This window comes from Oncorhynchus nerka, linkage group LG4 (genome assembly GCF_034236695.1).
Source record: "Oncorhynchus nerka isolate Pitt River linkage group LG4, Oner_Uvic_2.0, whole genome shotgun sequence".
In the NCBI taxonomy this organism is placed as follows: domain Eukaryota; kingdom Metazoa; phylum Chordata; class Actinopteri; order Salmoniformes; family Salmonidae; genus Oncorhynchus; species Oncorhynchus nerka.
In genome coordinates, this window is record NC_088399.1 from 17,508,993 (window position 1) to 17,522,767 (window position 13,775).

Consider the following 13,775-nt stretch of genomic DNA (forward strand, 5'->3'; position numbering starts at 1 on the left):
TCCACACAATTGTTTATGCTTTTTCTCTGGTTGTTTTTTTTTCCCAAGTCTTGGGGGACAATTGTTGATGCAACATGGTTTGGTTTCTGATTCTCATCCGGTTTGTCCAAGGTAGGACCAGTCATTTTGGTTATGTGACATCCTGCGCTTGAGTGTTTTCCATTTGAGGTAGGCCAGGCCGGCCCCACTGCGGACGACAATTGGTTCACCATGTTATTATCTAACATGTATTATGTTCCCCTTGTGTATTTCAGTGGGCAGTGTTCCCATCACCAATTTCACAAATGCTACTACTTCAAATGCTACTTTCCCTGCCACAGGTAGGCAGGCCTGCATTTGGGACCAGTCATTTTGTTAGATGACAGGCTGAAAGCTAGGCCTGTTTTCCATGTATATTTAATGTAGGCCAGCCTCACTGCAAAACTGTTCTGTTCCACTTTATAATATTTTCTTTCTGAATTTCAGTGGACAATTCTACAAACCCCATCAACAATTCTACAAATGGGACTTTCACTGCCACAAGTAGGCCTCTACTGTGATTCTAAAGTCAATCTCTTGGGCTGATGGGGCATAAAGAAACGACTAAATCTGTCTTCAAGTTTATGGCTTGTCTATCAATAAACATAATGATATTACAAAATAAGTTTGTTCACAATTTCTTTTAGGTTCTACTGCCTCAATGGGGACACGCCACAGACGAAATGATTGGCTTAAAACGCCTGAAACCAGAGAAGGTAACGCATTCATTAGATGAAGCGCACAATCCTGGACCTCTACCATGAGGTCTGGACTTTAATGGCACTGGAGGTAGTGACTTGTAACTAGTACATGTCAGTGTTGTTTCAGACCATCTCTCTCTGTTACAGAGGACTTACAGTTCGACCTTGCTATCATGGAGGGAGACATTCTGGTTTCGGTGAGTCTGTTATCCCTGCTTTCTGTCCTGTTACTGCATCTTTTAGACTGATGAATCTAATTGATTCCACCTTCTGATATACACAGCCTGAAGCTAATGACTCCAAAATCATTCAAGCCAGATTGTTGAACAGAATTACATTTGAACGTGCTCTACCGGTTGTCCATGGTGTTGGTCCTTCAGATGGTCACAATTTGAGCCAATATATCCACAGGAAAATATACAATGCATGCATAATAACCTAAGTGATAGAAATTTCAACTTCAGTACCGTCACTCTAAAAAGTTGTGTTAACAGTACTTTCCTGTGGATATTTTTAACCATCCGTGGTGTTGATCCTTCAGACCACCAGTAGAGTAAGTTTCAATGTTATTGTATTTAACATTCTGTCTTGTAAAGAAACCTTTAGTGATTTTGCAGTCATTAATTTCAGTCTGTGTATACCAGAAGCTGGTACAGTACCTTGACTTATTTCACATTTTGTTGTTACAGCCTGAATTCAAAATGGATTAAATACAAATTCTAACCCATCTACACAAAATACCCCATAATGACAGTGAAAATGTTTTAGAAATGTTTGCTAGTTTATTGAAAATGAAATGCAGAAATATCTCAACTAGTCGCATCCCAGAGTCGATACTTTGTAGAAGCACCTTTGGCAGCGATTACACCTGTGAGTCTCTCTGGGTAAGTCTAAGAGCTTTCCACATCTGGATTGTGTAACTTCTCAATCTAATCAAAATGATTCAAGCTGTCAAATTGGTTGTTGATCACTACTAAACAACCATGTTCAGGTCCTGCAGTAGATTTGTTAAAACTTTAAACTTGGCCACTCGGGAACATTCTGTCTTGGTAAGAAACTCCAGTGCAGATTTGCCCTTGTTTTAGGTTATTGTCCTGCAGAAAAGTGAATTATGCTCCCAGTGTCTGGTAGAAAGCAGACTAAACCAGGATTTCCTCTAGGATCTTGCTTGTGCTTAGCTCATAACGTTTCTTTTTGATCCTGAAACTCCCCAGTCTGCTATGATTACAAGCATACCCATAACATGATGCGTCCATCACAATGCTTGAAAATATAAAGTGGTACTCAGTAATCTTTTGGATTTGCCTGTCATTACACTTTGTATTCAGGACAAAAGATAATTGCTTTGCCACATTTTCTGCAGTATTACTTTAGTGCCTTGATGCAAACAGGATGCATGTTTTGGAATTTTATTTTGTACAGGCTTCATTTTCACTATCAATCAGGTTAGTATTGTAGAGTAACTAAAATGTTGTTGCGGTCTCTTATCACAGCCATTAAAGTCTAACTGTTTTATAGTCACTATTGGGCTCATGGTGAAATCCCTGAGCGGTTTCCTTCTTCTCTGGCAACTGACTTAGGAAAGACACCTGTATCTTTTGTATGGACTGGGTGTATTGAAACACCATCCAAAGTGTAATTAACTTCACCACGCTCGAAGGGATCTTCAATGTCTGCTTTTTTTGACCCATCTACCAATAGGTGCCTTATGCAAGTTTTTGAAACCAACAGGACGTTGTAGTTAAATCTGTTTGAAATGCACTGCTTGTTTGAGACCTTACAATTATCTGTATGTGTGGGTTACAGAGATGAGGTAGTCATTCGAAATTCACGTTAAACACAATTGCACAGTGAATCATGCAAATAATAGATTTGTGTGTCGGCCAGTGACGACAATTTAAATCGTAGTGGCACGGTTTCAGTTGATTTAATTTTTCTTAAAGATGTTAAAATGTATATAGTTTATAAAACATTAGGAACACCTAATATTGAGTTGCACCCCCCTTTGCCCTCAGAAAAGCCTAAATTCGTCAGGGCATGGACTCTACAAGGTGTCACGCATTCCACAGGAATGCTGGCCCCATGATGTCCTCAATGCTTCCCACCATTGTGCCCAGTTGACTGGTAGTGGATCTCTAATCCGAAATAGCTCGTTCCATCTCATCCCACAGATGCTTAATTGGATTGAGATCTGGTGACTGGGCAGGCCACTGCACTAAGCTGAATTCACTGTAATTTTCGTGGAACCATTCCTGGAGAATCCTAGCCTTGTGTCTTGGGGCATTCTCCTGCTAAAAAATCAATTCACAAATGGATACACTGCTGCCATGGATGCACCTGATTTTCAATTATGTTCAGACATTCAAACGTTGCTCAACTTTTATCCAACGTGTGCCATGAAAAGGCACCCCACAGCATCACACCACCACTGCCACTCACCAGCCTGCAATGTTAACCACATGCATCCATCATGATGTTTGTCTTCTTCATACCCTAGTCCTCCAATCAGCGTGAAATTGCAAGAAAACGGGAGTCATCAGACCAGACGTTTTTCCAAATCTCCTGTGTGCAGTGTTTCCTTAGTCCACTGCAACATGTTTTTGCTGAAAGAAGTGGTACTCTGTAAGGTTGTCGGCTGCCATACCCCATTTGTGTCAAGATTCTACGAGTTGAGCATTCTTTGGGCACAAATGTTTTACTGGACGGTCAATTGAATATAACTGTAGCCCGTCTGTTGCTCTGCACAATTCGTGTCACCCACTGGACTGCCATTGGCTGGATGTCCTTTGGGTGGTGGACCATTCTTCACACACACGGGAAACCGAATGTGAAATACCCAGCAACGTTGCAGTTCTTGACACACTCAAACTGGTGAGCCTGGTACCTACCATACCCTGATCAAAGGTACTTCAATATTTTGTCCTGCCTATTCACCCTCTGAATGGCATATATACATGATCCATGTCGCAAGGCTTAACAATCCTCCTTTAACCGGTCTCTTCATATACACTGATTGAACAGGTGACCTCAATAAGGATCATAGCATTCACCTGGTCAGTCTGTCATGGAAAGTACACTGTATATTGCTCCATTCTTTTTTCTACATACTTAGTCTGGTTTTAGTCATTTAAGTTAATACTGAAATAGTTGTACCATTTTAGAATTTAAAAACATTCATAGGGGAAACGCAGAAATAACAATTGAATTAATCGGAGGCCTATGCTGTCTCGCGACAGCTGGATTTAAGACTAGGTGTTTTGTCCTACAGGAAGACCGATTAGCTGTGAAGTCACTTTGGCCTGAGAATGAAGGCGTCACTTCTATCCCCTACAAGATCAACGATTATCTGGGTGAGTGTCGAATACAGTAGGAGAGATTAACACTAGATGTTTTCTAATACAGTGAGAATGATATGCACCGTCTAATGGTAGATTGTCTCTGATCCACACAGTGGACAGAAAGGTAACTATACTAGCAGCGTTCAAGATGATTTCAGACCAGACGTGTATCCTCTTCCACGAATACACCAATGAGATTAACTACATAGACATCATCTCTGGGACAGGGTGAGTCCAAAGTGGACACATTAACACATTCTCTCCTTCCCAGCAGTTTACAGTTAACTCACAACCTCTCCTTCCTTTTTCCTGTGTTCAATCCTTTATTTTTCTCTCTTCCTGTCATATCCCCTCTTTCTCCTCCATTTCTCTCCTCCTCCTTCTCTCACCTTTCTCTTTCTTCACTTAACTCTAGCTGTGCGTCGTATGTAGGTTTTCAGGGCGGGGCCCAGTCTCTGTACTTCGGTAGAGGCTGTAACGTGGGGAACCTGTGCCATGAGCTGATGCATGCCCTGGGCCTGCACCACGAGCACACACGACCAGACCGTGACCAATACGTCACCATACAGTGGAACAACGTGGTCCCAGGTTACTCACACCAACACAACATACTAAACCACCTCACGGGCATTACATGTGGATCAGGGGAAGGGCTGGTCAATTTGTCCCCTGAAGAGCTGCAGTGTGTAGGCTTTAGTACTAGCCCAACACTAACATACCTGATTCAGCTTTTGTGGTCTGGAGTGAAGACCGTACAGAATAACTAACGATTGACATTTAATATTTGATTAGGTACTGCCTAAGTAACGGATGTGAAACGGCTGGCTTAGTTAGCGGTGGTGCGCGCTAAATAGCGTTTCAATCGGTGACGCCACTTGCTCTGAGACCTTTAAGTAGTGGTTCCCCTTGCTCTGCAAGGGCCGTGGCTTTTGTGGAGCGATGGGTAACGATGCTTCGTGGGTGTCAGTTGTTGATGTGTGCAGAGGGTCCCTGGTTCGCGCCCGGGTATGGGCGAGGGGACGGTCTAAAGTTATACTGTTACATAACCAGCAGCTACTCTTCCTGGGCTCCACACAACATGAAACACTACATAACATGAATAGACAGTGCACCACAAGGACAGAACAACATTAGTTTAAAAATGCGAATTTCTTCTGGCATGATTGCAGCAACCTTGTTCGCTAAATTTGCCTGACGCGAATAACTCTACATTGTCATCTACAGTTACCACCTATCCTGGTGTAAAATATACCTTTTACAGTTGCCACCCGTAATGGGTATCCTGGGATAACATGTAAGCTCGTTTTGAGGGCAGTTTTGTTACATTACCACCCGCAATGGGTTTCATTAGGTAAGATGAAATATTCATGCCTTGAATCATGTAGAGTTTCCTCCTGCTAGAGGTTCAACTTAATGGTTTCCATCTCAACTTGTATACATTTCCATTTTCATTCCCTATATCACATTCACACCCAGCAGTGTCCACCAGTCACATCTGCCTCTTGTAACTCTTTTAACTTCCAGGAAAAACAAGAGAACTTTAAGGTGAAGAAAGGAGATACTCAGGACCTGCCCTATGACTACGACTCCATAATGCACTACGGAACGTCAGTCACACTACTCTCCTCCTTATTCCCACTAAAGTCCTAATTTTACTCACCTTGTTTTTAAACTGCTAGAAGTATGTAAATATGAGTTTTACTGTGACTGTGTACGGTATCCAGCTCCAGTAACATTTCCCTGTGCGTACCAAATGGTTCCCTCTTTAGGTCACTTTTTTAACCTGGGCTCTGGTCAAACTATGTGCACTATATTGGGAATAGGGTGGCATTGTGGCGCAGTCCTTGTGTTAAAGTAGCAAGTCCTCTAATCCCCCATTGTTGGGTTTCTCCTGGCAGAAACTACTTCTCATCAAACCGGAACCCCACTATTGGCTCCAAGAAGAGGGGAGTTCAGATTGGACAAAGAAATCACCTGAGCCCCCTGGACATAACACGCCTTAACAAACTCTATCAATGTGGTAAAGGCATGCGCACACAGACAGACAGGAAAAATATCAGAATTGGGCTGCCTTTGTAAATGCAGTCATTATCGCACTGTATTCTAACCATGTTCATGTCCTGTTACAGAATAACAATGCACAGTTTATCACTTATTACACCATCGAAGAAGATTTCAACACCGCTGCTGTCGACTGAAGATTCCAAGACAAATGGCACTGACATTTTAACTTCTCAACAATGAATAAGTTGAACAAGTCCCTTAAAGCTTTCTGATGTATTGTACGTGTGTTCAGCAGCAGGTAGTTTAATTTGTCCTGTGTGCTCTTGCTGCCTTGAATTAGGCCTATTCCACTGCACTTGTCTTGGAAATAAATAAATGATCTAGACTGAAAATAATCCAGTCAGTGTGATGTTTCTTGCAGTGTTCTATTTCATTCTATAACGGACCTTCTCAGCTATGCTCATCATGCATCCCAAGGTGGGATCAGAGATTAAGAAGATCTAGCATAGCAGGAGAGACGACTTAAATTAATTGTGATTCATACCTTAAACTTGGCCGACTACCTAGGCAACAGGACTTAGACAGCAGGGAACAGACTCAACAAATTCAGAATTTCACCCTCTAGAAGGGTGTACTACGAAATAGGTTTGAGTTGGCGAGGTAAGTTTGGTACACTCTGAGCCCAACTCAGGATAACCGGTACCATGAAAGTGGCCCACCTTTTAGCAAGAAATACTAAACAAATATACATATAGATGTATATACACACTACTGTTCAAAAGTTTGGGGTCACTTAGAAATGTCCTTGTCTTTGAAAGCCTTTCGTCCATTAAAATATCAACTTAGCCTTCCATAAGCTTCCCACAATAAATTGGGTGAATTTTGGCCCATTCCTCCTGACAGAACTGTTGGTAGGCCTACTTGCTGGCACACGCTTTCTCAATTCTGCCCACAAATGTTCTATAGGATTGAAGTTGGGGCTTTGTGATGGCCACTCTAATACCTTGACTTTGTTGTCCTTCAGCCATTTTGCCAAGTATGTTTGGGGTCATTGGTCGTAAATGGGTCTTCCAAATAGACAATCTTTAACTTCCTGACTGTCTTGATGTTGCTTCACTATATCCACATGATTCTCCTTAAACATGATTCAATCTAGTTTGTGAAGTTCTGAGTCCCTCCTGCAGCAAAGCACCCCCACATGATACTGTAACCCCCGTGTTTCCATGTTGGGATGGTGTTCTTTGGCGTGAAACCTCCCCCTTTCTCCTCCTAACATGATGGTCATTATGGCCAAACAGTTTGATATTTTGTTTCATCAGAGCAGAAGATATTTCTTTAAAGTACAGTCTTTGTCCCCATGTGCAGTTGCAAACAGTCTGGCTTTCTTATGGCGGTTTTGGAGCAGTGGCTCCTTGTTGAGCGGCCTTTCAGGATAGTTGATATAGGACTCGTTTTAATGTGGATATAGATACTTTGTACATGTTTCCTCCAGCAATTTCACATGGTCCTTTGCTGCTGTTCTGGGATTGATTTTCACTTTTCGCAACAAAGTACGCTCATCTCTAGGAGACAGAACGCATCTCCTTCCTGAGCGGTATGATGGCTGTGTGGTCCATGGTTTTGTACTTGCATACTATTGCTTGTACAGATGAATGTCGCTTTGAGCGTTTGGAAAATACTCCCAAGGATGATCCAGACTTGTGGAGGCCTACAATTTCTTTTCTGAGGTCTTGGCTGATTTCTTTGATTTTCCCATGATGTCAAGCAAAGAGGCACTGAGTTTGAAGCGAGGCCTTGAAATATATGCACAGGTACACCTCCAATTGACTAAAATGATGTAAATCAGAATCTTCTAAAGCCATGACATTTCCTGGAATTTTACAAGCTGTTTAAAGGCACAGTCAACTTAGTGTAGGTAAACTTCTGACCCACTGGAATTGTGATACAGTGAATTATAAGTGAAATAATCTGTTTGTAAACAATTGTTGGAAAAATTACTTGTCATGCACACAGATGTCCTAACCGACTTGCCAAAACTATAGTTTGTTAACAAGACATTTTGTGGACTGGTTGAAAAATGAGTTTTAATGACTCCAACCTAAGTGTCGTAAACTTCCGACTTCAACTGTACATAGTTGTACAGAGAACCATTATCAGCAATCATAACTTCTGCGTTCCAATGGAACATTGTTAGCTAATCCAATTGTATCATTTTAGAAGGCTAATTGATCATTAGAAAAACCCTTTCTCAATTACGTTAGCACAGCTGAAAACTGTTCTGATTAAAGAAGCAATAAAACTGGCCTTAGACTAGTTGGGTATCTGGAGCATCAGCATTTTGGGTTCTGGATTATTCTGAAACTCGTCCAGCCTATTCTAGTTCTGAGAAATTAAGGCTATTCCGTGTGAGAAATTGCCAAGAAACTGAAGATCTCGCATAACGCTGTGAACTACTCTACAGAACAGTGCAAACTGGCAATAACCAGAATAGAAAGAGGGGAGGCCCTGGTGCACAACTGAGCAAGAATACATTAGAGTGTCTAGTTTGAGAAATAGATGCCTCAACTGGCAGCTTCATTAAATAGTACCTGAAAAAACCTGTCTCAACGTCAAAAGTGAAGAGGCGACTCCGGGGATGCTGGGTATTCTAGGCAGAGTTGCAAAGAAAAAGCAATATCTGACTGGCCAATAAAAGATTAAGATGGGCAAAAGAACACAGACACTTGGCAAAAGAACACAGACACTGGACAGAGGAACTCTGCCGAGAAGGTCAGAATATTCCTTGGGTTTACACCAATCTTACTAATACTGCACTGATCACACTCAAACAGAAGAGGCTGATGCTTGCAATTCATTTTATTGTAAAGTTGTATGATATGAAGCAGGAAGAATTAACATCCAAAGGCCCATTTAGGGCCATGGCAACTGCCTATCACAGACCCTCTCCCTCTTCCTCCATGATGTCCTCCAGCAGCTCATGAAAGCAATGCTGTCAATCCACATGGAAGCAGAACATAGAGTACTCCTGTAAAACAATTATTCCGTAGGAATTAATCAAACAGACATTGAACAAATGGGATTCACAGTAATACATTAGTCTGAGAAATTTCAAACATGAGCCCCAGTTGTGGAGCCCCTATCCTCTCATCACAAGCCCAAGCACTTACCTCATCTGCTCTTCTGTGTTTTCCTCTTCCTGCCTCCCTCCCTTTCATCCTTTTCATTGATGCTTCAACAGATAAAGAGACCTCATATGCCACAATCTGTTTCAGGAAAAAACATCCGAAAGCCCACTTGAGGTGAATAATCACATGAGATCAGGAATTGTAGTGTTTGAGTCGAAAGACATGACCTAAACATACTTCTATCAACACTAATACAGTTGTCTACAGAGAACAGGCTTTGATAGTAAACACCTAATGTAATGTAGTCATCCAGCTGTGCTCCTCCAACCCTCCCATCCTTTCCAATTGATGCTTCAACAGATCTGTTTCTTTGGCTGCTCTTTTCATCTATCTCAGACTTGAACAGCCTTAGAAAGAGGACAAAAGGAAAACCAAAGCAACTGTAAAAGAGAAGTAGAAGAGGCAGACTTCTTTCTTTTTGATGTCTGTTGGTTATTTTCCTGTGCTCTTGGTCTTCTCCTTTTCTGCTAATCCTTAGTTATTTAGATAGTTATTTTGGCCATATGTCCATCAGAAATCTAGTTCAATCTCCTCTCTATTACTCTTTTCACCTCTTTTCTCTCTGGGTCTCTGTTTATCTTGCCTCCCCTTGTGTTTTCCATAACTTTCTTTTGATCCACTCAGCTCTTCTTTACTGCTAATCTCATTGACCTTTATCCCATGGTCCTTCCTGATTCTGTCCATCAGAACTTGAATTTACATCTCCTACTTCCCTCCTGATAAACCACTCTGGTCTCTCTTCCTCCTCTCTCATGTTTCCTCCTCTTCACCCTCAGGCCTGGCTTCCTTATAATTTGTTCCTCCTTTTGCTTATTTTCTCGTTTTTTGTTTGTTTTTTCTCTTTAAAAACCTCTCATTTGTTGTTGTTTATTTTCATCTATCAACATACCTAGGAGCATTGACTTGTACATTTCTTCTTTTGTCTGCTCCCTTTCTTTTGTCATCTACTCAAAAGTTGTCGATGCCTCGTCCGCCGCTTTCTTCTGCTTCTTCCTTGTTCTCCTCTTTGCAGATGTGTGAGCGGCCCTGACGTTGCTCCCTCTCTTTCTCCGCACAGAGGCGTCAGATGTAGACGCTGTGACCTCGTATGCCACCACCTGTTTTTCTCTCTGTGTCTGTCCTTTTTCTGACACAGCGCACGCCTTTTTCTCTCTTCAATCTGTGCATTCCTCTCTCTCTCTCATACAGTTTCTCCATCTCCATCTTGAACCTGGCCTCGTGATCTTTTATTCTTTGAAGCTCTGCTCTCTTCTTATCCTCGTCCCGTATCCTTGTCTGCCTTTTCTGTTCTCCTTCTCTTGTTCCTGCTGTATCTTCAATCTCCTTTTCTGTTCCTCTTTCCTCCTCTTCTCTTCTTTCTCTCGTGCCTTTTGCTGCATCTCCAACACCTTCATTCTCTCCCCTTTTCCTGTTCCTCTCCTCCTCCATCCTCTGTTTCTCCATCTTTTTCTCTTCCTCTGCCCTCTTTTTCTCTTCTTTTACACGGGCCTTTTGTTGCATCTCCTGCTGCTTTCTTTTTTTTCTCTCTCTTTTTCTCTTGCTCTTGTTTCTTTTTCTCATGTTCAATCTTTAGTTTCATCTCTGCCTTCTCCCTTTTCCTTTCCTCCTCATTCAATTTCTTCTGCCTCTTTTCCCACTTTTTGAGCTCTTCTGTCCCTGGCTTTTTCCTTCCTCCTTTCAATCTTCATCATCTCTTCATTTCTCTTAGCCTCATACTTGAAATATTTGATCCTGTCTCTAGCATGGCATTAAGTTCTTCTATCCTCGGCTTGCCATCATGGACATTGCATTGGCGGTTGCAAATCTACCTTCCTTTTACCACTATCAATCTCCTTCCTGTCCTCTTACTATAAGATCCCTGTGTAGACATCTCTGCTGTCCACTCATGCTCTCCTCACTTTCACTACTCCCCTCCTGACTTGTGTCCTCACTCACACTCTGAGACACATCATCCTCAGACGAGCACGAGGGAGTCACAGCATTCTCAGTGATGACGCTGAGCGCCTTTGATGTAGTCAGCTTCTGTGTTCACTTTGTGAGCGAGCGGCACAGCTCCTCGTAAATGGATTTCCATGTGAGTGACTCCTCACAAACGCCGTCAGGCAGGTATAGATCAGATGATTGCCTCTTGAGCACATTCACAACCTCTGCCAGGTCCTGTTGGGTGTCCCCCCTGAGTGTCCTCTCGGGCGGCCACTGGCGTGGCCTCTGGGCTGGCCGGGCGCTCGGGGGCTATGGCAGGAGCAGAAGGCCTCAGTGTCATCGTTCTTGTCATCGCTGTTTGCCATTTTCTTCAGAATCTCTTCCTTTCTCTTTTGGGCCATCCTCTCTTTCAGCTGTGCTTTATACATGCTTGCAATTTCTGCTCCTCTCCGTTGAACTTCCTCAGACAATTCCTCAGACGATGCAGTCTCTGGCCTCTTAACCTCATCCTTGACCTTTGCCTGGCCAGTCAATGGGGACCTGGGGTGGACCTGCGGATGGGTCTGTCTCATCCGGGCAGGAGGGCCGGAAGCCAGGAGGTGGGATGGGACAGAAAATCAGTGTGAAGGTGGCAGGGTGTGACGTCTTGACGGAGAATGAGGCCATTTATCAGGGGAGGTGCAGCTCTGTGTGTCAGAGGGGGAAAGATTGAGTGTTTCTTAGGTGGGTCCTTCTACAGTGCCGGCAGCATGCTGGTCAGGCTCCGATTGGCTGTTGGCGAGGTACCTGTGGTGGTTGTACCAGGGAAAGCTGGCAGTGTTGGGGAGACAGGACAAGTAATGGAGGAGTGTGGAGCGCTGCTTGATCACCCCTTATCCACCCCAATCTGTGTATGATGACAGAGACACACTTTTCTTACTTAATAACTTGATGGTTATTGTTATTACTATCTTAAAACAATTACATGTGTATGGGTAATAAATATCATAGAGAAAACATGTTTTATTACTGTATATTAGCCTATTAGGAAAATGGGAAGGTCCACACTTTTGGAATCATTCCAATTAGAAATTCTTCCATCCCTTTACAACTTTATTCTAAGAATGCAGATCTTCCTCAGAATACTACCAGTAGATTCTATACCTTCTTAAGAATACTACCAGTGCAGAATGCAGACCTTCTTTAATAATACTACCAGTGCAGAATTTGACCTTCTTACACACTACAAGTGCAGAATGCAGACCTTCTTAATAATACTACAAGTGCAGAATGCAGACCTTCTTAATAATACTACCAGTGCAGAATGCAGACTAATAATACTACCAGTGCAGAATGCAGACCTTCTTAATAATACTACCAGTGCAGAATGCAGACCTTCTTAATAATACTTCACCAGTGCAGAATGCAGACCTTCTTAATAATACTACCAGTGCAGAATGCAGACCTTCTTACTACCAGTGCAGAATGCAGACCTTCTTAATAATACTAAGTGCAGAATGCAGACCTTCTTAATAATACTACCAGTGCAGAATGCAGACTTAATAATAACTACCAGTGCAGAATGCAGACCTTCTTAATAATACTACAAGTGCAGAATGCAGACCTCTAATACTACCAGTGCAGCATACCTTCAATACTACCAGTGCAGAATGCAGACCTTCTTAATAATACTACCAGTGCAGAATTCAGACCTTCCTCAGAATACTTCCAGTTTGCAGTTATTTTTTCTTGCCTTCTTATTTCTCACTTCATTCTATCTATTTAGATCTCATTTTGTGTATCAGGATTGGGAACATCTAAAGAAACTACATTACATCTACTTATATGAAAGTCTGATTAAAGAAAAGGGCTCTTTGTTACCTCTTCCAAGATAGTGCAGCCTAAATATTTCTCCATACAGCGCCTAATCTCCTCATGTTTCCTCGCCTGTTCTCCATGTCTCTCTAGCCAATCTCCAATGGGCGAGGTCAAGGTCATGGATATCCTCCCCATGCCTAGTTCAACCTGGGTTCCCTTCTATTTAGCCTCTTCTTTTCCTCTTCTTCTGATAGAATCGGTGTTCTCCTTTGTCCTGCCTACACACCTTTGGGGCAGTAGATATTGAGAATAGAACATGGTATATTTTATTTTACCATTGGATTATTATGTGCCTTCCATTGTATTTCATTATTATAGAATATCAATAATGTTGACACTAGATCAAGCTGTAGTTTGTACAAAGTTTACACTGATTGGCCATACATGATTAGTCTGGACCACTTTAGTGGGTCGTAGATCTAGCCTGCAGATGGGACTTACATTAAGGCTGGGGAGTTGTGAGGAGTTGGAAGGCTGGTGTGTTCTGGGCCTGTGGAGTTCAGTAGTTTCTGTGCAGAAATCATCCTGTAGTCCGATTTGCCCATGGCTAGAAATGAAAATGAGACAAAATATAAATAGAAATGAGGTTATCATGGTCCAAGCTTGTTATTTTCAATCTTAGAAAAGCTCATAGGCCTATATATCAAAGTGATGATTTTAAATCACTGGAGTTTTGACTATGGGGGTGGTGAGAGAAAAGATATTCTAACCATTCTTATGATGAGCCTTGGAAAGGAGAACTTTCCCAT

At 42.2% G+C, this 13,775-nt stretch overlaps 1 protein-coding gene and 1 pseudogene across 1 annotated transcript; one reads left to right on the forward strand and one right to left on the reverse strand.

The window, feature by feature from the left end:
• On the forward strand, positions 1–6,432 carry LOC135571379 (astacin-like metalloprotease toxin 5). Its single transcript, XM_065017288.1, has 11 exons — positions 1–111; positions 255–320; positions 466–522; positions 666–734; positions 867–916; positions 3,988–4,069; positions 4,171–4,285; positions 4,473–4,646; positions 5,584–5,664; positions 5,956–6,077; positions 6,187–6,432. Exons 1-11 carry the CDS (start codon positions 75–77, stop codon positions 6,189–6,191), a joined length of 858 nt encoding a protein of 285 aa, XP_064873360.1. The 5' UTR covers positions 1–74; the 3' UTR covers positions 6,192–6,432.
• A 3,702-nt stretch (positions 6,433–10,134) lies between these two features.
• LOC135570784 (golgin subfamily A member 6-like protein 22) lies at positions 10,135–13,775 on the reverse strand (annotated as a pseudogene).